This window comes from Vidua chalybeata, chromosome Z, assembly GCF_026979565.1.
Source record: "Vidua chalybeata isolate OUT-0048 chromosome Z, bVidCha1 merged haplotype, whole genome shotgun sequence".
Classification (NCBI taxonomy): Eukaryota; Metazoa; Chordata; class Aves; order Passeriformes; family Viduidae; genus Vidua; species Vidua chalybeata.
In genome coordinates this window covers 41,987,388-42,013,739 of record NC_071570.1, presented here as the reverse complement: position 1 = coordinate 42,013,739, position 26,352 = coordinate 41,987,388, and the positions used below count along the sequence as shown (strand labels likewise).

General features: G+C 51.4%; 1 protein-coding gene across 1 annotated transcript; it reads right to left on the bottom strand.

Moving 5' to 3' along the window:
• Positions 1 to 15,385: 15,385 nt before the first annotated feature.
• On the bottom strand, positions 15,386 to 25,428 carry CCL19 (C-C motif chemokine ligand 19). Its single transcript, XM_053932521.1, has 5 exons — positions 25,326 to 25,428; positions 21,887 to 22,048; positions 20,675 to 20,798; positions 20,225 to 20,321; positions 15,386 to 15,454 (listed from the first exon to the last, which is right to left on the bottom strand). The coding sequence occupies exons 1-5, from the start codon at positions 25,426 to 25,428 to the stop codon at positions 15,386 to 15,388; spliced, it is 555 nt and encodes a 184-aa protein (XP_053788496.1).
• Between the last annotated feature and the right edge of the window lie 924 nt (positions 25,429 to 26,352).

Genomic DNA, 26,352 nt, shown 5'->3' with positions numbered 1-26,352 from the left:
AAGCAAAACAGTCTCAACTTACCTCTCATGGCTGCTTCTGCTTCCTTCTGTGCCAAATCCTGAGCCAAGGAAAGAAGTAAAAGCAGCTTGAGCAGAACAGCCATGAAACAGACATCTATTTATATGTGTCATGAGATGATGCAGAGAGCAAAGGGTGCATACACAGTCAGTGGTTCAGAAGGGAGGGAAGGAAGATGCATGGATTGAGGGAAGGAGACATGCAGATGTATATATGGATGTGTGGATCACTTGTCAGAATGAGGAAGAGATAGATGAATTTATAGATGAATGTATGGATAGGTAGTTTGGACACTCAGTTACCATCCTAAGCATCAGCCCCGCTCTGCAGGGGCTGACCTGTGAAGAGGGATGAGAGGCCCACAGGCAGAGAGCAAAGACTGTGTTGGAGAACAAGTCTAGAGTGTGACCTATGCACCCAGTCCCCATATAAATGGCATCACAGCTGACATGATGAGACAGAGCCTGAACTGTCACCAGTTCAGGTCCTGAGAGTACTGGGGAGAATGTGGACTATCTCCAGAGGGATTGCATCCCCCTCAGGAGCCGCTTCCATCTCACACTGCCCAGACACTGAGAGAGTAGGAACAGCAAGGACTATGCTCAGAGACACAGTGAATCCAAACATGAATGCTTTAAAAATGTAGTGCTGAGCGTTCACCATAATCATGGCTTTCTTCTCACCTCCATGTGGATATCTCTGCCTGGGAACTTGCTAGAGGTACAAGATTCAACCCATTAGAGACCCCTGCAATCCCCCATACTCCCTCTTCTTCATCTGCTTCCCTTTCTAGCTGCCAGAGGCCTGAACACTCCTTGCTCTTCTTTCCCAAAACAGAAGAGGAGACATCACCTGCCAGGCCAGATGTGGAGAAGGGAGAGACCTGAACCATTTCTTGCTGCTGCATTGTCAGCTTCTCCCTCCAGAAATGGGCTGTTTCTTTTTCTGCTTGCTGCGGCTGACCCCTTCCCTGCCTCTAGGATGCTTTTGGTGTTTCACAGATGGGAAATGCCAAGCACCTGGCCACAGAAATGCTGGGAGGCAACAGCCAGCAGCACAGCTCTGCCCAAGCACTGCTGGTCATGATGCTCTTGGGAAATAGCTGCTCCCTGCTCCAATCCAAGCAAAAGTTCCCAATGTTTTATGTTCCTGCCCTGGAGTGTGGTGGTACCAGGGGACATGTGCTGTATGCTCCCCAAGCACCCATTTTTGAGGACTACACCTCCTCAGTACTGCCATGCTACTTGCTCAGAGGAGATGATCTCCCCCTTACCCCAAGGCCGGAACTCCATCTTCTCCTCCAGCTGCAGGGACTAAAACAGAGCAGGACACACTTTGGGAGCTTTCCCTGGGCAACCTCTCTACCTGCTCTCCTTCCACCAGCTGCACCTTTTCCTTCCCTATTCACTGCCACATCAGCTGCTTTGTCGGCATGGGCAGAATAAACAAGTAGAGGTTATGGACAGCATGGCCCAGACCTCTGCAGAAACTTCTGAACCAGCTGGGGCACTCCAGTGCTCCCCGTGTTTCCAGGATTCCACGGAGCAGGCACTGGGCAGACAGAGCTCTGTACAGCTGTGCTTTTGTCTGCATCCTGAATATGATGGACCCAATTAAATGTGCCTCTGGGAGTCTAGTGTGTTCTTTGCAGGGTCACATCACATTCAAGCAACTCCCAGCCTTTGTTCTCCATGTGGAGATCCACCAGATGTGGGAGCAGCTGAGCTCCACACGAATTCCAGGCACTGGCGCCAGCATAGTCCCTTCTATGCTGATGGATCTGGAGGTTGTAAGGTGCCAAAAGTGTCTGATCTGTGTGAGGTCCCCTCCTGGGATAATGGCCGATCCCCAGGATGATCTGCAGATTTTAAAGGCACTGATTCCCAGGGGAAAGCTAACCTGGAAACTACTGATCACTAGAAATATGCTGACCTGGAAGGCACTGAAGCCAGAGAGGACGCTGACTTGGAAGCTGCTGATTGCCAGTGGAGTGCTGGAGATCCCAGTCCGGAGGGCACTGATCCCCAGGAGGAGACTGACCTGGAAGAGAGATACCTGGGAGGATCCCAATCTGGAAGGCACCAATCCCCAGGGTTTTGCTGATCTGAAAGGTGCCATTTATCCAGAACATGGTGCTTTTTTCCCTACTGCAGGGCACTTCTTCCACCTCCCCACTTACACTGGGCAGCAGCTCGGCCAGGGATCCTCTCCAAGGGCTTGGGCTAGGTATCCACACTCAGGCAAGCATCTACGTCTGGCGGCAAAGAGCCTGGCGAGCTGCCCGGAGGAAGCTGAACTAATTCCAATTTCCCTCCGCCTCGGAACGCCCAGCTGGGACCTGTTGCCCAGCTATGGGCAAGGGGGCGTGTGGCTCCAGCTACTGCCAAAATAACCACAAGCTGCGTCCTTCTGCGGGCGAGATACACAGACTCTGTTTTCCCACTAGATGGCAAACATTGCCTTCAAAAAAAGCCTTCGGAGACATTGTGTCCATCCCTCTGAGAGGAAGCTGAGAAAACGCTAAGGGAAAAGCCCTGGGGGTGACAGGCCTGAGGCTTCTTCAGCGTTGGGCTGGGCGTAGCGGGGACCCCGGCATGCTCCTCATATTGCTTTTTCTGTCATTGCTGAAATGGTTTTCCTTTCCCACCTGCCTGGTTTCTCCCTGGTCCGGGAAGACCCACCCCTTGCCCTGTGCTGGTGGAACTGAGCACCCTGGGCTTGCAGGAGAGGAATCTGGTTAACCCTGGGTAGCACCTTGACCTTCCACAGCCAGAGAGTGAAGCCCAGAAGCTTTTCTGGGAATTAATTACGTTGTGGTTTGCGAACCAAATGAGTGTTCATTCCTCTCTGCAAGTGCCCAGGTCCACAAGCGAGCCATTATGCTGCGTGTAAATAAAGGAGGCAAGGATGAAGGCTGTGCATGAGGATGTGCACACTTGTCTGAGGTCTTCTACCAGCTCAGAAGTATTTCGAGGCTTGTTTAAGTTTTAATTCAGGCCCAGATTTTTTCATGGTGTCTGTATTATCCTTGTGCAGATGTTTCCTGAGTGTTTGCTGCTGGCCCTCGCATTGATGCAATATTGCTGTGTGGTTAAACACGATGTGTCATAGCTAATGAAGGAGCTAACTGTGGATGGTAAATGTTTAATATGGACAAATCAAGCCAATTAGGGAATATCAAGAAAAAAGTGTGTCATCTCAGCTGTGTCTGTCCTGTGTGGAGGAGAGGTTCTGTGGAAGGGTAAAACACCTGCCACTGCAGGATGAGCAGCTCCTAATACAAGCCAAGTGTAAAGGTGCTGGATGCAGATTTTCCTGCAGACCTCCAGTCCACCCTGTGGGTACCTTCACCTGTGGGACAAGGACATTTTTTTCAGAACAAGACTTTGTTTCTGGAATGCAGACCTCTGGTTGGCTGGAGGGGATGGCAGCCGTCTCCAGTGCCGAGCTGCCAAATGAGAAGTAGTAAATCATCTCACTTAAAACATTCCCTGCAGACCCCCAACCGGACTCTTGGCCATTCACAGCATGCTGCCTGGTTTTGTGGCAAGCCTGTGGCTCAGCAGTGCTCAGAATGGCAGCCCCACACCAAGCATTAATTAAGTAATGGCAGCAGCTGTATTCCCTTCACTAAGCACTCTGGAGCCCTGCTCCTCACAGCTTCCTCTGCCCTCCCTGCCTCAGTTTCCTCCTGGGCACATTGTTTGGTATCATTTACACTTGGCTTAGAAGGATCCTTCTGGTGTCCAGGCCACTTCCTTGAGGAAGAGATCATTGCCTATTCTTCCACGAGGGCTGGCAACTCCCTCACAAAGCTATTTATAGTCACAGAGAAAACTCTGGAAAATGAAAGCAGTAATGTGTCTGGGGAATAAAACTGAGAGAGCTGTTGGTAGCCAGTCTGCAGCCTGTGGCTCAGGACAGCAATCCAGGGATGGATCATGACGAGCCAAGCAGGTAGAAAGCCATTCTGGCCCTTTCCAGCTGGGATCCTTGCCAACCCTTGTATGTGCTGACGCCTGGGGACAACAGGGACAGCAGTGACAACATGGATGGTGTGGGCTCTGGTGCAGCACCCCTGTGGCTTGAGGATTCCCCATCCTTTTGTGAAACTCACAGCTTCTGCAGGTAGCAAAGCAGAAGGTAAGCACAGATGTGGCTGCTTCACTCCTAAAGTTGAGATTTTCAGTCCAGGAGGATTTGACCTCTTGACCCAAGGACATCAAGGAATGGACAAGTCCCCATGTCTGGGGCTGTTGTATCTTTGCCTTGATGTGTGCCTGATTCCAGCTTTCCAGTCCAGACCCTGGGAGTGGTTCTGTGCCTTCTCTGTAGGCTCAGAGTTCTGGGGGTTGTTTCCACCGAACAAATGCTTCCTGCCTCTGCATGACATCTCTAATTGGTGACAGACTGCCATGGGCAGCCACCCTCCCATCACCCAGTCTTACTTTAGGCCTCGTCTCAGATCCCTGGAGGCTGGGCCCTGTCAGGAGTGGTCTCAAGGTAATCAGCAAACCAGGGGTTGAAGCAAACTGGGAGCCATGTTCTCTCCCATCTGCAGCAGGGTGACACCATCCACATTCCTCAGCTCGTGGTGCCTGGTGAGAAAATCCTCTAAGCATGGAGCTGGCAATGCTTCAGAAAGTCTGGTAGAGCTGTGCCGAGTTACTTTAGGTAAGGACCTGCACCTCTCTCCCATGGCATGATGTTTTGGCGTGATGTGGGGCACTGGTGGCAGACTCAGAGAGGCTGCAGGGGACTGTGGAGCTGGGCCTTTTGTGCTTGTTCAGAAGCCCCAGCAGATGATAGATGAGAGGCATGAGCAAACAAGATAGCTGAAGGAGCTGGAGAAATGCTTTTGCTGTGTGCAGAGCTGAGGGATGAGCCTGTCCAGACTCACGTGGCAGGGTAAAAGCAATAAGCCACCATGGCACTTTGAGAGCCCCAGCAGAATCATCATGCAGAAACCAACATCCAGGCCCGCACAGAGAGGAGCAAGGACACTCCAGCTACATTTGCACTACGAAATCAGCTCTGCTAAGGACTGCTTTCTTGTTGGGCATGTTGCCTGCCTTTGGGGTTAGGCTAGCTGACCTGGGCCAAAACCTGCCGGAAATGATGCTCAGAGTGTTCCAGCACAAGGGGGCATTTGCTTCAGTTGCTGTCACCTGTGAAGCCAGCCCTGATGCCCTGCAGTGGGCACCACTCTGTCCTCAGGGGCACTGGGACAGTCAAGAAGGTCAAACTCCTGCCTGTAGTCTGGCCAAGGAGAACTGCTGAGTTTGGGGGCCCACTGGAAGGACAGATGGAAGGAAGCACAGTACAATTTGTGTGCCACCATTGCTGGGAGGGCAGCCTGCTGCTGCCCAGCAGGAGGGGAACCCAGCAGAAAAACCAAAGTCTCAATTGGAGGAAAGAGGAAAAAGTCAACGCTGTTGGTGTCTCAGATCCTGCAGCGGGTTAGTGGCCTTCCCTTCCTGCGGGATTTTTGCTGTTTGCTTATTCTTATTACATCAGCATAGGAGCTTGGCTCTGCTCCAGGGTCTAGTTCTGCAGAAAATAGCTTCTTTCTCTTCCTTTTTGCACCACAATCCTTTAAAAGCAGCAGGTCCTAAGCTGTGGCCTGAGGATCCCTGGTGAAGACCTGACAGGTGATCTACAGACCTGTTTCACCTCTGAGTGCTCCTTGCTTTGCGGGGCTGGAAATCTATAAAAGTGTTAGAACTGGGGTCTGGAGCCCAGAGGAAGTATACTGATGCCTGAAAGGTCATGCTTTCATTTCTTCAGGAAGCCAGTCACTTCAAAGATAAAAACCAAACAAGGATCTGCCACCTTCGCTGAACATCAGCTGCAAAGGGAAGCGCAGGTTCCCTCTGCACAGACTCCAGCACACCCCATGGTGACTGGTACTGTGATTGCCCTGGTACAATAATTCTGATACCCTTCCTCAAAGCATTTCTTGGATCCAGAAAGTAAGAAAAGCCCCAGAAAGACAAGGAGACTAGCTGTCAGGGTGATGGGCAGCAGATGAAACCTCACAAAGTATGAGAAGGGGGCACTGCCCACCCAGCTGTGGGGTCTTGCTCCTGTCACACCAAGGGAAGCCCAGCCTCTTGGTATCTCTGGGATCTGGGCTGCTGATGTCTCCTATCTCTCCTGTGCTCCTCATTTTTGCCAAGAACGGCAAGGAGACAACAAGCTCCCCACTGCTCCTCTATTCGTGGCTCAGGCTGGGAGTGACAAAGTACCTCTCCAAGACACACAATCCATCAGCAGCAAAAGACAAATTACCGTTAGCAGCACAGAAAGGGAGAGCATAAGACCAAAGTGTGGTGCTTGTAAGTGTCTCTGCAAGGAAATGAGCCTCCATTGTAGCACTGGGAGTATTTACTGAAATGTACACAGGGCTGTGTAATCTGCAAACCTGAGCAGACTGTAAAAAGGGGGAAAAGAGCCAAGTCCTCCCTTTATCATTTAGATTTACCTTCACTTCTTTTTTCTTTGAAGACAGTTACCAGGCTAAGTTTTGTATCCTGTACCCAATAAAGGTACGGAAAGCCGTTTAATCTACTGCTGTGTAATCAGCAGCTTATTTCACTGCAGACGTAAATGACACTAGCATGAGACATTAGCTGTGCACTGCTCGGAGCTCTCTAGAAAACATCCCTGATTAGCTGGGAAGTATTCACTGGCATGCACCTGGGGCAGGCTAAGCAGGCTAGCCTTACCCTATCCCTGGCTGCAAACCAGGTAGCTTTCAGTGTCCTTGCACAGGTACAGGGGGCCATGCAAAGCCTTGTGACACCATCCAAGTGCACCAGGAAGGTGCCAAGAGGGATAAACCCAGCGAATGGCAGTATGGAATGTGCCTAGGGCTCTGATGTGATGTCAGCTCTGAACTGACACTGGCTTACAGGTACCAGCATGGGAACTTTGAAAAAGAGTAGCAGAGACCCACCAGGACGGAGATTTTGTCTTCTTCCTGTGCTCACTGTGTCCTGTGCAAGCTCTTTCACCATAAGCCATGGGCATATGTGGCTGTCACCCATGCCCAGCTCCCGCTGCCTGCCCGCAGCCACTGCTGGTGCTGGTGGGAGTTCGGCAGATGACTTCTCCTTGCTCTGTGTTTGTGTGAGAAGGGAGTTATGGAGGACAAGGCTTGTGGACCCATCCCAGCACATCACAGACCCCTTGAGATGGGGTCTCTGGCAAAGACAAGCATTACATGACCAAAGCAGGGCTCCCTGGCCTGGAAGATTGTTAAGTGTTTTCCTGTGATATTAGGACAATAGGGAGGTAAAGAGAATGCTGAAGCATTTCCCCTGGCCCATGCCAGCACTCAGCACTGTGTTTTCAGTTCCTGTACATCAACAGGAGCATCAGCATTCAAGTGCAGGATGTGCCAGCCATGTGTGCCTCTGCCAAAGAACTGTTACTCTTACAGGTGCTGTCCAGAGACTGAGACCTGCACTGGACCCTAAAGCCCTCACAGTCTTATCTAAAGAGATCAGGCACACAATGAATGGAAGAGTTATCTGCCACTCCTGTACACAGGGGAGGACAGTGACTGACACACAGAGACCATGGCAGGGCTAAAGTTAAAGGATGAGCCTGTTGTCACTGAGGAGCAAAGTTCAGCAGGGTCATTCTCCCAAAACCCAGGTGTTCCTGGGCTCAGAGCTGCAGCTATGTTTGTCTGATAAGCTCTCTGACATAGACAGGGAGCAATCTGTTCTGCTAGGGCTGTTCCTCCACCTTGGGGCATGGTGGTGACAAGGGGCAATTTCCCCCAGCATCACCACAAACCCTCTTGTCCCTTCAGAAATGGTGTTTGGGATGCAGCAACAGCAGCCGCAAGAAATTTGGAGGAAGGGTAGGCATCTGTCAGAGCAGAGTCTTACTTTGTGCCCATCTCTGAGTCCTGTTATGTTCACCCCAAGCACCCCTGTCCACAGAAATCACTCTCCTTTTCAATAAAAGAAACCAAAACAACCAACAAACTGAATGAAACCAACAAACAGGAACCAAACCACAAAATCCTTGAAATATGCTGGAGTGACCCATCAGCATTTTTCAGTCAATAGTCAGCACAGATATGTTTCAGGGTGATGTTTCTCTACTGCAAGGAACAGGAAGTACCCGTCAGTAGCATTTGTGAGTTCACATAAAACCAGCCCAACCTCGTGCATCATGTCCTGAGCTCTGGATGCCCTCAGGCAAAGTTCTTTCCAGCTTTTTTATCTCTGGTGCCAGTTTCTGTGGGTCTCCAGGATGCACTGCCACACACCCACAGCCTGGGATGGCTCTGTGTGACTGCTAGCCTTGGACTTTGCCTGCCTGAACAAAGACAAGAAGAGACCCAGTGGTGCCTTCCTTCTTCCCAGCGGGTGGCTGCCTTTTTCTGCTGGCCGGGATTTTTCAGGGAGTCAGGGACATTGGATTAAGCATTGCTAGAGCAGGGCATCCCGTAGCACAGGAGGTCAAAGGACCAGCACGCTCCATCCCAAGCAGCACTCACAGCTCCTCTGTCTGCAGCCACTTCCTCAGGATGTGAGAAATGCTGGGTAGGTAAAGATCTCTTGGGGATGAAGGGCAGGGAAGAATCTCTGCTGGTACCCCTCAACCCAGCCCCCTGAAGGATGAGGAGTGTCTCAGCAAGCAGGATGCTTGGAAAGAGCAGCTGCCCCAGTACCCTGTGTGACTTGTCACAGGACACCAACAAGGAGGGTGAGAACAGGTTAATGAGCCTCTTTGATCATTCATGAGAGTTGCAGTATATACCTCTTACAAGAAAGAAAGGATGTGAAAGGCATCATGTGAAATTTTACAGTGCAAAGGGTGAAGGAAACAACCCGAGAGCAGCAGTGCTGGGTCAGGAAAGAGGCTCTCTCACACTGTCTCTCTCTTCTCTTCTTCTCTGTCTCTTCTGTCTCAGTGGTAGCTGAGACTACTACTAGGTGCATAAGAGAAATCAGCAGACAGAGAGGAATCCAGAGTCATCCTTCCCTGCCAGCACCCAGGAGTCACCAGTGCAGCAGTTTCTCCAGGTGGAGCTTGTGTGGGAACCATATGTACTACCTGTGGTCACTTGTCCAGCCCCTGGCTGTGCCCCACCAGTACCCTGTGCTGCGAGTTCAATGGATTATCAGCAGAGAGGAGTGTGAAAAGAGCACTGCTGTTGTTTTTAAACTTTGACCTGAACATTTCAGGGATGCACATGGAACAGGAGCCTTTGGGTTGACCCTGGCAATGTTGCAGTGGGCTGTGCAGAGGATGTTTCTGACCAAATTTGACTGGGGGTCCTGGGCCAGCCTCCCTGAGGAAGATGGAGGTTTTAAAAGGCCTTTAAGGATTCCAGGAGATCAGTGCACTTCTAATGTTACAGGGGTAGCTTTATGAGAAGGGAGAGGAGCTCAGGGGCTCAGCAGCTTTCAATGCTGCCCAGTTTCTGATAGCTCCTTTCCAACAGTTTAGGAGTTGGCTAACACAGTGGCTGTGCTTTCTTTTCCCATCCTTCTGACTGTTATTTTGATGACTCTTGCCTCTGTTTCCAGTAAGAAAGGATGCACAAGCAAGTCCTTCCTTAGCAGGGCATGGAGCCAGTCTGCCTTATCAGGCACAGAAGAGTCAGCCAGGGACTTCCCATTCCTTGATGCTGTGCCCCTTTAGGAATACCAGCCTAGTACATCTTACATGCTTCAGAAACTTCCCTAGCTCCCCCTGTGCACTCTCAGCAGTTCTGTCCCAGAAGGCTTTAGCTTGACTTTTTTTGATGGCTTTTTCCTGTTCCTGATAAGCTTCTGCCTGGAAATCCTTGGACAGGGGTATCCCACAGGAAAAATGGGAAGGATTATGCTGTTCTGGAGTAGTACAGCCCCTTTGCTCCACAGGGAAATTCTCAAAATCCCAGCCACTGTGGCCTTCTCCAGCAACCTTTGCAAGCAGCTGAGAAAAAGTCTCACTTTGGAATTTTGACGTTCGGCTCCTTGCCTGTGCTGTCCCTGATGGCCCAGGCAAGCATCGCATGAAGCTGCAGACTCTCTTCACAACAGAGCTGTGCCAAGACTCCATCTGGCTGTCAAAGAAAGCCCATTGTAGCAGCTCCATATCTAATCCCTGCAGAACTACCTGCCCTCCACATTGATACACACTGTCCTGAACAGGAGAGCAGAAAGAGAAGGAGAAATGCTGAGCAGATTGAGGCTGTTCAGACTGGAAAGTACTGACCCAGAAGGCTTTTGTGTAAGTACAACCACACACAGACAATGAGGGGCAAGATCTGGACCAGGAGGAATTCCTTCCCAGAGTACACTGAAGGGGTTCTGGAAAGAGAGAGGGCAATGACCCTCTTGAAGACCAGCCAGAGTTCTTGTGAAAAAGCACCTCAGGGTCACATTCACGGGGGTAAATGCCCTACTGAAAGAAGTTGTTCTGTCCCTACCTTTGCCTGCCTGCAGCACAAGAAAGGCTGCAGCCTCAAAACTAGTGCTGCAAGTGAAGCAGAGCCCTCTGGAAAGCTGGAAGGTTCTGCTCATCATGGACTTGTCCCAGCTGCCAGCACTGCCCATGATGAATGGCCCCAGCATGTTCCAGCACACCACAGCCCCCCCAGCATTTACTTTAGACAGCTGCAGCACAAGGAAGACAAATGAGATCCAGAGAAACCCAACCTTCTGTTGGCCCCCTCCGTCTCTATTTACATGTCTGTTTTCTCCTCCAAGGCCATGCATCTCCTTTGTTTAGGAGAGTGCCTGGCTTCTGATCCATCTGTTCCAGATGTTTTTTGCTTGAGTCCTTCCTTATTCTGCTAGAGCACTGAGCACAGACACTTGAAGGCCTGCTTTGATTAGAGCTCCCTTGACCCCAATGCTTCAGACTTTGCATCAACCCAAAACCATGGCCTCTGCTTGGCACTACCCTTGGGGCCAGGCAGTGCACATCTCCTGCCAGCCAAACTCTCACATCTGCCTCCCTCTCCAAATCTTGGAAACATCACAAGGGTGAGGATATACCATGAAGTGGAATGGTCTCCATCTCTCTGAGCTCTCCAGAGAGATGAAGGACCTACAAGGGCTTCCCCATCAACATGAGCCTGAGCTGTGCCCTCACTCCAAGCCGGGGCTGAGCCTCAGGGTGCTGGCCATACAGCCATCCACTCCACCAGAGTACATAGCAGCATGAGAGCTCTGTGGGGAACCCAGCCCTGCAAGGACAGGTGGTCTGGCAAGTGTTTGGCAAGATGGGAACAATGTGTTCTGCCAGCTATCTCTCCAGCTTCAAACCAGCCTTTATTTATCCCTGAGCAAGGCTGCACAGCTGTTTTCAAAAGGCGTTTGATGCTAAACTTGTTGACTTCACATTCTCCCTGAAGAGCTCTTTTCTGTTATCTCTTTGAGTTGCTTTCTTTTTTTCCTCAAGCCCAAACTCAAATTATGCTGGTGAAACAGAGCCAAGCTTGCCAAGGCCCTCATCAGGAGCACCCTAGCATGTGTCCAAGATGGTGACAACAAGAGTGCTGGTTTTCACTTCTGATGGTTCACACTCTACTATTAGCACCGCACAGCCTGCTGCACTTCAAAGGTACTTCTAATGGAAGACACACAAGATCTGTTTCTTTCAGTCTGGCGTGGCAAGCTCTCCCCATGCTCCCAAGGCACCTTCATCATTTCGGCATCAGGTCAGATCCTGGATTTGTATGCAGGAACAATGGTTTCTTGTGACCACAGGCAGCCTCACATCAAGCACCCAACAATTAAATGGGAGCTTCAGAGTGTAACTCCATCCTCCCTTCTCCACCTTTTAGAGAGATTCCCAAGGTCATGGGAAGTGAAAGATTTCATGTAGCCCTCAGAAGTGTATCATAAGGCAGAGGAAGTCTACCTCACCTAGCAGGAACCTGGTAGGACAGTTTCACAGGGGGGAAAAAAGGATTAGGAAGGACTGCCTGGAGTCATCTAACCCATCTTGTGCTGAGCCAAAGCCAGCACTTCTTCCAGTTTTCTGACAAGCTCTGGTCTCACTGTAAAAGTTTCCAGCAGTGGACATGCAGCATTTCTTCATCTGCCTCTTCCTGCTAAATGGAATTTCCCCCAAAGTCCGACCCCTGTGGTTTCTTGACTTATCAGAATTAAACTCAGTACTTCTTTTCACTTTCTCTTCGCTATGTCCCTCTGTGCACTTGGAGACCATGTCATCCATTCCTGGAAGAAAGATTAAATCAAGTTCCTTCAGCCTGTTGTTTGAGGTCACATCATTCACACCTCTGATCAAGCTCACCACTGTACTCCACAACCCTCCCAAGTGGGTGCACACCTTTCCAGAGACCAGCTGTCCCATCTGGGGATAAAAATCTGAGACTGATTTTTATAATTCATGTCCTACAGGACCATTCACGAGTGATGTCCAAAATCCTCACTAAAGAAATCTCAGAGATAAATCAAGCAGCCACCCCTGCTGAAAAGGGACAGCAGCTGGATGCAGTGACAGCAAGATGCAGGACATGTATCCCTTTTTCCTCATCCCAACACAACCCCCATTTCTCCTATTAGCGCTGCACCAGCTGCCAAGTTGGGCTGGAGACCTGAGCACCTCTTGGTGTGAGGCTGACTCACAAATGGCTCTTTGTGGTGATGTTTTGCTTCAGTCTGCAGTAACTCAGTTTTAAACACCAGCTCTACAGCACACAGGCATGGCAGGAGATGCTACTTTTTGCAACAAACCACCTGTGCTGGATTTGCTGGCAGCAGGGCTAGTGTGTAGTTTAGTTGGAATCCAGGTCAAGGTAGAGAGAGCATTCCTGTTTGTCTGTCAAGCTGCAGAATATGTCTACTGCCCCAAGTGTCTGTACTGGGATGGGGGGCAAAGCAGTGCAAACAGGACAGAGCCCGCCCACCCGAAGTGAGAAGTGTTGAGCTGAGTGACAGCAGCTCCAGGACCTGCTGCCCTCCTGAAGCCAACTGAATGCCACAGGCTCAGCAAAGATCCATTGCACAGTGCAGACACAACCTTCAGAAACAGCCGGGCTCCACACAGCAGATATCATCCCTGCTTTCACCCCAGGCAGACCTGTTGTCTCTGACAGTAGGAATTCCCTGGGGTAGCTGTCCTTGGCAGGGTCAGAGAACAATGCAGTGGCTGGGAAATGAAACCAAGCACTGTGAGAAGAGGCTGAATCTGTAGCTGTAGCGTATCCGGGACACTTCTGCTTTTGTTCTTTGCAGAACAGTGGCTGTCATCCATCACCATAAACACACACTGGTGCCTTTCCAAAAGCTGTGTCATAAATAAAAAGGTGGGAAACTATATATTGCAGGTACTTTCAAGGAAAGCACTTGATTTATTTACCAAAGACCACCTCAGCAGCTCACATTTCTGGAGAATTGTCCCTCCCACAGAGAGCAGAAAGTCACAGCTTGAAAATTTAAACAGGATTAAGGAGTGTCCATGTAAACAGAGTTGTGAGCTTGCAGTGCACATCTCAGCAGAGAAGGGGTTTTCCCAGCCATAACATCTGCAAGAAACAAAATGTTGCTTTCTGTGGGAAAGTGGGGAAGAATTAGATATCTTAGGAGCAAGAAAGAACTAAAGGCTGCAGCAGGTGAACCTCCCAAGCCAGAAAGCTTGTGACACTCCACACCTTGCAAATCTGCATTGACACAGCTGGACAGGCACAGAATAGTTATGATGCCAGTACAATACATCTAGGGCAGAAGGGTCCAAGGAAACGGGGCACACACTGGGCAGCACGGGGCCAAGCAGATAGAGTGAGACACCAGGATTAGAAGCTTGTGCTTGTTAGATCTAAAGAAAGAAGAGTCCCTGGGTCTGCCTTAGTATTAGCAATCTTCTGGCTTTTCCTTTTCATCACGGACAAGGAAAGATTTCTCATGCTCACAGGTATAATGCATCCCAGCCAGCCTCAGGCTGCACACCAATTTCACAAATCCATGAGAATGCCCAAAATCTTCTCATCTTTGTTTGGCCTATGGCTGCCCCTCTCATCCCAAACAGAGCTAACCAGATCTTTGCTAGCCCCCTCCAAGCCCATTCCTGCAATCTGAGCTGGTGGTGACCCCTCCCCTCAGTCTCTCACAGAAACAGTTATTTTTTGCCCTGTATCCAGGCCATTCTGCTGTGGTTGCAGAGCAATTGAGGAAAGAAGGGAGGATAGGTTTCCCTCAGCCTTCTGTGGCTGGGCACACAGTGTGGAGAGCAGAAGAAAGCTTTACCTAGAGGCACAGCTAAGCAGGAAAACAGGAGGGAGAGGTGGGGAGGACCACTGGAATGGCACTAAGCCTCCCATCACTGCCTGCTGCTTGTTCAGGAGGGTAATGGGTAACGGGTACTTTCCAGAGCATTCTCTCAGCAGGTTAAGTCTTCTCTTTGTTTGCCCTCCTGGTTTTGTCTTTATCTCCAGTTTTTAGTGCTTCTGTGCATAGAGAGAAGATGGGTGCATCTGAGTGCAGAGAGGATGGGTCCCCCCTCCCTTTCCACAGGGAACCCTGGGACCTGGGTAGAGCTGTGCCTGTCTCATGGTTCAGCCTCCACTACAATGAGCTGCAGTTCCTGCTACTTCTAGAAACACAAAGCTAAGTCAAGTCTGGTCTAGGCACAAGGCTCTCCATATAAGACAGCTTCTGGACTCAATTTGATTCCAGGAGCTCAGGACAGGAAAAACACCCTGGTCTCATGCTCCAGTCCTGGGGATCAGATCATGGAGGTGCAGGCTGGGCAATGCCACCAGGCAGAGTTCAGCTGCAAGACGAACATGGTGGGAATGGCACCAGCTCCTTTTTGGAACCACACAGCCTGGCTAAGGGTGCTGGCATCTGTCCACAGGACAAATCTCAGCAGAAACTGTCCAGACAAGCAGCAGTGGTGATGACATGCTGGAAATGAGGGGGGAGCAAGCAGGGGGCTGAGGATAAGAGATGCCAGTTCTGGATTCTCTCCATCATCCACACATGTTGTTTAGGCAAGAGCAAACAGTACAATGGAACAAGACTAAAGGGGCTTTTCCTCACCTGGCTTGCCACCCTTCCCAAACATCCACATGTCCCATCTCCTCATATAAACCTAGACAGGTCCCTGAGCCCCTGCCAGCTAATCTGGCGCTTGTGCCAAGGAAGAGCAGCCCCTTGCCTTGGCACCATGGGGTGGAAACCACCAGAATAGAGAACAACTGGCCCCTGCACTGGCAAATGTGCCCAGGGCATGTCCACACCTCCTGTTGACTCTTTTGCACCAGGGAGTCACATGAAGAAGCTGTGTGAGGGTTGTGAGAGGGGGAACAGCTCTTAGCCCCTGTGGTGCTGCTCACCTTACCTGTAGGTCCATGTGAGGAGGATGCAGCTGGTTCCTCCCCAGTCACTCCAGGACCAGCATGGGCAGCACATGGGGGATGCTGGTGACAGAAAAAGGCCCTGTACACCGTCTCTTTGGGAGCAAGGGACAAAAACAGTTCCAGCAAATACCCTTCCTGGAAAGGGTATGGTGGCACCAAGGGAGACCAACATAGCATTTCCCTCGGTGCCCTGCTTGCAGAGAAGCAAATGGGTGTTTTCTGCCATGGAACCTTCAATCCTACCTCCCAGCTGGGTATGTCTGTTCCAGGTCAGACCCTGAGACCGCAGCAGATTGTGCCTGCTGTGTCTGGTGCCCCTTGAACTCAATCTGGGCAGCATCCAAGACTGCTTTCACCATGCCAGGCAGACACACAAGTGCTCTCATGATCCCAGCTGTGAGTGCTGGCAGCCAGGGAGCGACCCGATGCCTGCCCAGTTTGCTTGCACAGATGCAGCCCTGTCCTTTCTCTCCTGCCTTGCTCACAGCCACCAAGAGAAGGGCTGTTTTGTTAGTTCCTTGTGAAGGCTTTGCAGTTATAGCACCTTGTTGCTCCACAACATGTGAAATACAGGTCCCCAGGTTTGAATAAAGGGCTACAGGGGATTCAGCCAATGCTCCAGAGCCAAAGAGATCTCTCCACGTAACTCCTGAGCTACTGAGGGTATGTCTGCATCATACTGCAATGGATTCTGGTCCTGCACCACCCACCCCCGAGGATGCAGTGAGGATAGGAAAAGAGTGAGGAAAACATGTCTGGAGAGATAAAAGCAGGAGGAATTTTTTACTGAAACTAGCTTTGGGCTGGGAACCGAAGTTTTTGACACAGCAGTGACTAGCTTTCCCTAAGGAAAGTGGCTGCTTCCTCCTAAAGAGATCATTGACATTTTGAATCAGAGAAACTCACTCCCATAGTTTACTAAGCACTGAACCAGTCTGGTTTTTGACAGATTTCCAAGAGGAGCTGGGCTCTGGAGTGGGGGAAGAGGCTGCTGCAGGGCTGGAGGAGGGACAGGAGCCAGAACCATGTACCTGGTCTAGGACAGTATCTCTTCTTGTCCTCCCCTGGGGGGATAAGAGCAGCCTGCTGCCAGAGCTGGGATGTGGCTCACCATCCACTTGAGAACCTCGGCAGGCAAGGACCTAGCAGGGATCTGTGGTGTGCAGCTGCATTGCTCTGAGGAGACCACATTTACTGTTCCCAGCAGAGATGAGAACCCCGGGCGTTGTAACCATGCTCTTACAGGCTGGTTGGCTAAGACATCCCTGAAACCCTCATCGAAATGGATTAACCTGCTTCCAGCATCCAAGAGATCAGTGTAAACCCCTTCTCCCTCATTTTCCCTGGTCCAGGACACTATTCTCCTTGTCCTGGCAGCCTGCAGCCAAGCATGAATCTAATCCACCCCAGGCTAAGCCCCTCTGGCAGTCCCTGGCCTTCACAGGTGAAACATAAACTTTAAGGGATTTAGAGATTTTAGAGGAGCTAAGATTTTAGTTAGAGATAAGCCTTACTAGAGTTAATTAAAATAAATGAGTAGGTCTTGATAAAGTTAAGATTTAGTAGTTAACTAATAATTGATTGCTTGTCAACACAATCTTTAGTTAGCTGGGTTTATAATGGAGAATATAGAAACTGACAAATAGCTTTTAGGAACATAAGACAATTGTGGGCCTCCTCTGTTCTGAAACCAATTGAAGACAAGGAGTAGGAGTTCTACCAAGGTCCATTTGTCATATTTGCATTGAAAAGGTAGAAAGGTCAGAATGAGGAAGACTTCATTTACTTCCTCATTTTGGGACCCCTCCCCAGGAAAGGGACCACCAGCCCATTTCAAGGAACAAACTACGCATGCTTAATAGCTTTTGAAATTATTAGCATACGAAGCGAGGAATGGGATGGACCAAATTATGAATATGTATTTGTATTTTGGGTATTCAATTCTTGTGTGGATAAAAGGACTCTGTAATCATTTGAAAGGTGCAGTGTGTATTTGGGAGCTATCCCACACACTGCCCAGCGTCGCAATAAACATACACTTTCTAACTTTAAACTGTTAGAGAGTTTTTGTCCGTCACAGTTGGATATCGGTACTAGGTCAATATCCATATTTCTTTAATAAATCACAGGGACCTGCTCCAACTGCAGCAGCTCAGCCTCAGAGCAGATCCATGCCAAGCATCCTCCCCGTCCCCAGCCACGGCCCCCTCACAGGTCACTGAGCAAGCAGCAGGAAGGCTTCTGTCCAAGCCAGCACCAGTTATCTTCATTTCCCACTCACACTGTTTATCTTGGCCCCTCTTCCCATACCAGCCTTCTTTCTCTTCCTTCTTCTGCCCAGGATTGAATTGCTGGGGCTGTCACTATAGTTAATGGTCTGGGACAGAGCTGGGGCTCTGTGAGAGTCACACTCAGAGACATCCGAGCCCGAGGCATTGTGCGTGCTCATACCAAGGAGGAGGACCCTAGAGGGGAGAACAACTGAAAGAGAAACAAGACACCAGCTGAGTGAGACAGGTGACCAGGAGAGAAGAAGGGACAGGATTAAGCTTGGATTCAAGAGGTGTCAGCACAAAGCCATCAGGTACCTGGGCACTCCCTGGCTTGGACAGCCCAGCCACTGCACCACTGTGGATGCTATCCCCTGAGGGCTGTACCCTTGCCTTCAGGAATAGTTCTGGACCGTCTCACTCCCAACCTGTGCCCAGGCATGCTGACTAGCACCAAACCCGAGTAGTTGAATGATGCAGACAGTCACACAGTAGTGCTTGGGAGGAGAGGATGGTGCCTGCCTGTTGGACACACAAATGCTTCAGCTGGACAGAACAGCTTCGTTCAAACATCACATGGTCTGGACAAAAGGGGACAAAAGGACACTTTGAGACAGCAAGACCTTATTCAGAGTGCACAGGAGACCTGAGGCTCAGGAGGAAAATGGCCATAGACTCTCAGCTTACTGTTGATGAGTGCCAGGAGCTGGGGGGCTGCCATCTGTGCCTTACCCATGGATGTGCCCAGGAGTAGGTGTCTTCAGCAGCCTCCATTGCCCCGAAAGCTTATCCTTCCACTCACCTGCACCTCAGCCACCAGCAAGTACTCACCTGCCAGAGTAATCAACCACACTGTGCCTCAATTTCCCTTTACTGCAAGGACAAACCTCCCATTCCTGCAGCACTTCTTCCATGTCCTCTGCTCCTGTGGAAGCTGAGAGCTGGGGAGCTCGGACCCAGCATCTGCATTGGCAGGACTGTAGCGTTTGGGGCTGGATGGTGCAATACTGGCATGCTCCCTCCTACCCCATCTCTGCACACCTGTAGCCTGGCTGAGCAGTGCAGAGCAGGGGGCCTGTTCTGCCACAGTGCCGAGGGATTCCCAGGAGAGACCTGCAGCCCAGCTGCTGTGTCACTCATCGCCAAGAACCATCCTTCCTTCTCCCCACACCCCAGCACAGCCCCCTTGCCATTGCAGCACAGTAGGCAATGCTGTCTGCTCACAACACACTCCATGCTGGCTTTCAGGTTCAAACATGAGGCACAATAACTACCTGCTGGCTTTTCTTTTTATTTAACAAAATCACAGCACAATAAGAAAAGACAGTAAAGAAGAGACATACACATGGAATTGTTGCAATGAAGAGATCTAGCAGCAAATAACCTGAGAGCAGCACAGCCTCCAGGCATGGGCATGGGGCAGGGCTGGACAGTGGTGTCAGGCTGAGGGACTGAGAAAGGGTGGAATATCCCAGAGAAGAGCAGGGGCTAAGGGCCACATCTCTGCCTGCTCCACATTAGTGGTTCTATTTCTACCTTTGCAAGTAAGGGCTGGAGGGAATTCAGGAGTGAGAGAGGAACCACATCAGCTACACATTTTCTGAGGGCATCTGGGTTGTGCTTAGCAAGGATCAGTACAATGTATGGCCATTGTGGAACATCTCTATCACTCCCCTCCAGCCCCACACTGCTCTATGCTGGCAGCCCTTCCCAGGGATGTAGAAGGACTCTAGGTTGGGTCTGACAATGGAAACCAAAGGATTCAGACTATAGCTGGAGATCACAACTGATGTGTTGATGGGAAGCCTGAGAGTCGACAGATCAGTCCATCAGACAACTTCTAGGCTGCAATGGTGATGGAGTCCAGCAGCCCCTGGCTCAGTCTGACAGGGTCACATTGGAGGCAGAGGGAAAAAGACAGAGCAGGCAGGGTTCTACTCAGTCCCATACACTGGCATGAGTCTCAGGGAAGGTCAGCCCTGAGGCTGGAGGTGGAAGCAGGTTGGCTCTATTAGCATCAGATTCACAGCTGGGAGATGGTCCCCTCCAGCTGTTGGGACCAGCCATTGCTTCTTCAGGACCTACTTGCCCTGTGGAAATTAAAAACCCAGCTGATACTAGTGTACTCCTTGGGGTATGAGCTTCCCCAGGGTCCCTTCCTCCGCTGGACAAGCCATGGTAATGAAGGACCTGTCAGGGCTTGTAAAGCACCCACCAAGCTCATCATAAGCCCTATCCATGAAGATACACAAGCAGCAAACTCCAAGCTTGCAGGGCAGAAGTAAAAAGGGATTTTGCTCTCTGTGCCATTTGCCATGGCACACACACCAGGCTCAGACAAGAGTCACACTGAGTAGACAAAAATTCCAGGGCTGCATTGATTTGGGGTGGAAGAGGGACTACCAAGGAGGCAGACTAGTCCCAGTTGGAGGTAGGAGGGATGGAGACCAAGACAAATTATCCATGACTCAGTAGAGCATGGCCCTGCTCTTCCCAGCAGCCCAGTCACAATGGGAAAAGCCTGTCTGGCAGTGGATAAACCCACCCCCTGGGCTGATCTCATGCCTGGCTGAGAACAGGGATGGTTCTTACCCTGTTGGCAAAGCTGGCATCCAGCTTCTCTTGGAGACGAATCACCCACGGGGAATGGAGGGGTGCACAGAGGCGCTTGCCCTTTGTGGTGATGAATCTGCCAGGCCCATGAGGGAAAAAACCAAGATGTAGTGACAGGAACTCCATGGATGCTCAAGAACAGCTCAAGCTCTCACCCACTCCCTACCTCACTGCCCTCCCCCATCTCTGCCTGTAGATGACTTTCTTCCCTGGCTTTTGTCCCATGCTCTCCCCTCTCAGCTGCTTCCCCTCTCACTGAGCCTCTGGATCTCCACGATCTCTTCTGCAGCTCTCCTTATTCCTCTGCCCTCAAATCCAGCTCAACATTCATCTGCCATCCTACTCTGCCTTCCACCCTGCCTCTGTGCAAGGTCCATCCCTTGGCCATCACGAGCCTTGTCCCTCAGCCATCAGCACTTGGGCTCTTACACGGCAGCAGGGATGTCACAGCCATCCTGCACCAGCTGAAGCCAGTAATCCTGCACAATCCGCCGCGGGATGGGCACATCACTTGTCCGCAGGCAGCAGTCAAGGACGTTGTTCCCGCCGTGCACTGGAGGAGGAACACACCATGCAGGCTGAGGCCAGCTGCACCTCTCCCAGCTTCTCCAGAGGGTGACGGGGCTGTGGCAGGATGGTGCCTGCAGGAATGCTATCACACACTGCCCTGGCGGGGCACACAGGCACCAGCTTTATTGCGCTCACACCCCAGTGCTGAGAGCCCTTTGCCTCCTTCTGACAGAAAGAAAAAGAGATGGGGAAGAGTAAACAGGCAGAAGGCAACCCTCCTGCATCCCAGCTAGCAAGGCAGGACACAGGGATCTTTATTTACCCCGCTTCAGGGTGCTGCAATACAGACATGCCTTTCCAAGGGGCTGGGGATGACTTCAGCTTTATTTACTGAAGCAATCACAGGTTTGGCAGCTACCCCACCACCAGCCCACCCCACACAGATCATTCCTGTGACAGCTGAAGGACATAGCTGTCTGTGCTTCTTTGCAGGGAAGGAGATCCAGAGTCACCTGCCCAGCAAATCCTGTATTCACTGCTAACACATGACAAGACTGGCAGCACCCACAGATGTCTGTACCCTCAGCAGCAAGGTGTGGTGCAACACTACAAGGCGTCTGGACGTCCCAGCTCCCCACCACATATAGAGGCTCTGATGTCACCCACCCAGACAGCTGTGACCTGTGCAAACACCATATCCAACACCAACAGCCCCTCAAACATCAGCCCTGCCCTAACAGACACCTTCCCTCTGGCTCCCAGCCCTGCCACTGGTCTTCAGGCTGCCCTACACCACAGGGTGACAGGAACGTCACCTTGGTGGTGTCCTGGGGAGAATTGGGACCAAGACAATCCCAGCCCAATGTGTGCAAGCTGGGCTAGGGCACTGGGAGGCAAGATTGCTCCATGGCCTTTCCCAAATACACCTTCCTTGCCCCAGAGCCCTGCAGACTTCTGTCTGAATTTTGGGCAGGACAGAGTCCCTGTGGGCAGGTTACAAGAAGACACAGGAGGGCTGTGAGGAAGCAGCAGCCATGTGTCCCTCTAAAAGTCTGCTGGAAATGCAAAAGAGAGAAGAAGCAGAATCCTCTCACTCCCCCAGGAAAGGCAGCCTGAGAGATCCCATCTTACCATCCAGGATACGTCCCAGCAACAGGAGACTGAAGCAGAGAAGATGCACCTGCGACATTTTGCCACTAAGTCTGGGAGAGGATGGGCTGGAGGCAATGGAGCTCCAGGCAGGAGAGGTGAGCTCTGCACAGCTTCCCTGTGCCCTGCTGCTGCTGCTCCCCACTGCTTATATAGCCTTCCAGCCCGTGGCTTTCAGTTTCTTTTGGAGGCTGGGAGGTTGTAAAAAGAATTACAACAGGCTGGATTTTAATCTTTGAGCAGTTCCCGAATATCCCAGCAGCTGTTTCCCTGCAGCCAGCTGATCTGTGGTCCCATAGCCAAACACTCTCTTGCCCTCTCTGCCAGCACTCAGGCCATAGGTGTTGCTGTTCAGGACCAGGCAGCTCCAGGGTCCCTTTTACCTTGTGAAAGCACCCCAGGGCCCTGGGATAGCACTTGGGGGGCTCTCACCCCACACATTTCCCAGTCTCTTCTCTGAGACATCTCTGGGATATTCACAATAAATATCACATAGTCTCAACCCTCTGATGCTGTGGGGGGTAGAACTTGCCTCAACCCTATTTTTAGAGTGTATGTTGGTACTGGGGTGATGTTTGTCTCCCTTCCCAGAGTCTCCCTGGCTGGTTGCTGAAGCCTGGCTTTCCCCCCATGCCTTTCTGAGTGCCTGCATGGGGGCACATCTGAAGCTGGCAGAGAGAGGAGAGCCCAGTCAGAGCAGTCCACTCCAGGGCCAAGATCTCACAGGCCAAAAGACAACCTGATTTCCAGGTGTCCCAGAAAATGGGTTCTTGGCCAAAGGCAGCTACAGAATTTCCTGTAAACAGGTTTTCTCCATGGAAGAGCAGAAATCCCCCACGGAGGCTGTGTGCACAGCGCAGGGTGCCAGCAGCTTACCTGCTGAGTGGGCACTGCCGAGACCGAGGACCAGCACTCTCGCTTTGAATCTTCACAGGAGCACAGGGACAGGGGTTGTTTCTACTTGGTATGGTGACTCACCACCGTGCCAGTGCCAGTGCCACCTGCAGCGATGTCCCTTAAACCAGGCTGCTTCAGTCCCTTGTGGGAAGCAGAGAGCACCACGGTTGTGCAGCACAGGGAAAGAATGATGGACGGCTCACTGCTGTCAGCATCTGCCTTGTAGAGAGTTGGAGATGCCAGAGTCAGGGTCTTCTCTGCAGGGCCCAGGGTTAGGACAAATATAAAGGCATCAGATGCACCCAGATAAATCCCCACTGACAAAAGGAGAAATATTTTGCAACAGGGGTGAACAAACCCTGCAGCAGAGTCTCTATGCCTGCACTTTTACCCTTGCTCCAGCTTCATACTGTCCTTGCACCTAAAGTGAAGAGAAGTGTACAGACCCCTTCTGTGTGGACAAATATCCACCCGGGCACAAGGCACACAGCTGGGACCCAGGAACCTCAGTGAGTTTCTCTGCTCCTCTCAACAGCAGGAGAAGCTCTGCTCCTTCCCCACTCCATGCTAAGAAGCAAAAGGAGACTCCAGTCATGCCACCAGACATGGTGCTGCATCTTGACACTGCAAGCCTCATGTGTGTGGTGATCTCCTCCATCAGGAAAGCATTGCCTCTGGCTGCTCCTGTGCCCCAGCAAGCCAGCACTGTGGAGAAGGAATCAGGCGGGGGCTGGTGGGCAGGAGGAGTAGCACAAACAGGATGTGCCAGCTTAACTTCAGTCAGCACCTGCTGATACTCCCAAGCCAGCAAAAGTCGAGTTTAGGTGGTGGAGGATTAGTGTCCGTCATCAGCCCCGGGCTCCCCACAGGTTTGGGGATGTAGGCTAATTCTGCAACCTGGTCTCTACTTAATCTCCTCAGGACACTGCCAGAGAGATGTCACAGCAGGGAGGATGACAGCTCCTGGTTGCTGGTGGCCAGAACTGCTGCCAGCCCAGAGCCAGCTCCTCGCTGAGAGAATGATGACCCACTCACAAGGGGTGCTGAGTGGGCTGCCCAGCAACAAACTCTCACCTCCTTGCATGTTCAGTGTGTTTGATAGATCTTGGAGCACAACCAAGGGCTGGCAAGGAGTGCTCAGAGTCCTGTGCTGTGGGACTCCATTCCAGGCAGTGCTGGGTCCTGCATCCCATCCCAAGCAGGTGTGTCCCCAGCCACCGCTTCCCTGGCACAAGGTTCTCCCACCCGCTGCTGCCTCCCAATTGGCTTTACACCAAAAGGAGCATGCTGAGTTGTGAATATATCCCTCTGGGACTAAACCTCTTAGCCACGTCTGGCTGCAGGGGACCCCCACCCCTTGAGCTGCCCACAGCCCCTGCCAACAACATGGACAGGAAAGGGAAGGTTGTTCTTCCTCATGACAGTTGCCAGGGAGCCTTGTGGGTCAAAGCACAGCAGCTTCACACGCCTCTGCTCCCCAGGAAGAACACCAGAGTGAGGAAAGGGGCTTTCCAGTTGCATTGTGAAAGGGGAATGTGGTGGGTTTCCACCCCCTCTTTCTGGGGTCAGTAAGATTTCTAAGAAAAGTGTGGTCATCTCTGAAGTGCATCCCTGTGACATTCAGGAAGGTCACCCATCCCCCTTGCAGGACTGAGCCTCAGGGACCAGAAGAGGTGGTGCAGATGGGGAAGACAGGGATCTTCAGGGTCCCAGGTCCCTAAAGGCACAAACAGGCAGGGGATTTGGTGGGGATGAGGAAAGAGCATTGTTCACACTGACTCATTTAAGCCTCTTCGCGAGCAATTAGGAGGCACTGGTGCTCCAGCGCCGAGGACATCACAGGATACAGGATGAAGCATCCATGAGTACTCACTCCTGCAGAAACCTCGATAATGAAGTTGTGAATTAAAGTGGAAATCAGAAGGGACTAATGATCCCTGTGGGAAATCCAACCATCAAAATGTAAATGGACCACGTGGGTATCATCTTCACCCCTGGGCTCTCCTCAGGGAGCACTGACCATTCTGTTGCCTTCCTGGAGACCTGACAGCCACACAAGCTGCCAGGACAGCTACTCCCCAGGCTGTCTGGTGATGGTCTGCCTTCCACCTCTGAGCTATGGACCTGGAAAGGGCAAAGGGGGAATTTCAGCAAATTCCAGCTACAGCCAGTCCCTGGGGGTGGGATCTGGGCTGGCTGCATTCATTTCATTGGGAAATACTGGGAAAGCACGGCAGCTGCTTCAATTCTGCTTGCAACACCCAGCTCCTGGCAGCCTCACAAAGCTCCCATCACATTCCCAGTCCTGGTGCAGCACAAGGACTGATGCCACAGCAACCTATGGGGCTCAGGGCCCCACTGGATCTCCTCTAGCTGAGTGAACACAGCCAAACTGATTTAAATGGAGACAAGGGGGGGAAAATAGCAAGTCACAGTTTTGCCCAGAAGTAGCAAAGATGAACCTGAGGATCTGGTCCAGAAGGACTCAAAAGGTTCCAATTCCTGCTCTTTCTCTAATACTCACTGGCTTCAGTGTCACTGATGTTGAGGTCACCATGAGTGATGAGCAGCAGATCCAAAAACATCTTCAGCTGTGTCTTGCTGTACACACCTAGGCAAGCAACCATCTCCCAGAGTCCCTGCAACACTCATGTCCCTCAGCATCACCTTTGGGTTGCAGTTTCCCAGCCAGATGCTTCCTGTAAATAGCACCAAGATGGCAGTGGCCAGGTGGGATGCCCCCACTGCAGCCCTGACTCCCTGCCATCATTCTGCCTTTCCTCTCTGCAGCCCCTATAGGGATTTCAGAGGGGATGGCTGGGGCAGCTCAAAGACCTGTACAAAAAGCAGCCAATCAGAAATCTCCTTCACACACCCTGCATTGCTTGGCAGAGAAAGGTGCCCAGTGAGGCTGCACACCCAGTGCGCCTGTGGACAGATCTACAAGAATATGGGATAGAACAAACCCCTGGGGGCTGTCTCACTGCTCTATTGGCTCTCTGACAACGGGTGGGGAAGACTGTGAAGTTCTTGGTTTGTGGCAGCTCTGGGGTAGGGCTCACACTGGCCCCAACACAGGATATCCTCAGAGTAGAGCAGATGCTTTTTCACAGCTGAGGAGCAGGTCTGAAATAGGGAGACAAGGATGGGAGACAAGCTGAGGGACCTTGGGTTCTGGGGAAATGGAAGGAGGAATAACAGCATGAGACGCCCCAAAGCCAAGGGTCTTCCGACAGCAAAACAGAAGGTGGGAGAAGGGGGACACTTGGGAGTTACATGTAGGCAACAAAAGGGTTGAAAGGAAGCACTGGGTTGTTCCCTCTAGGACAGCATGAATGCCAGGGGATGGCCAGGCCCGGGAAATACCTTGGGGCAGGAAAGGTGAGAGCCCCTGTTGCCCACCAGCCATTTTCCCACATCCTGTCTGCTCTCAAGATCATAGCAGACCTCAGGAGAGCAAAGTTGGTGGAGACAACACAAAAAAACACCTTGAAGCTTTGCTTGGAATCCAAAGCCCCTCTAACACCTGTGCAGCCCCAAAAGCAGCCCTT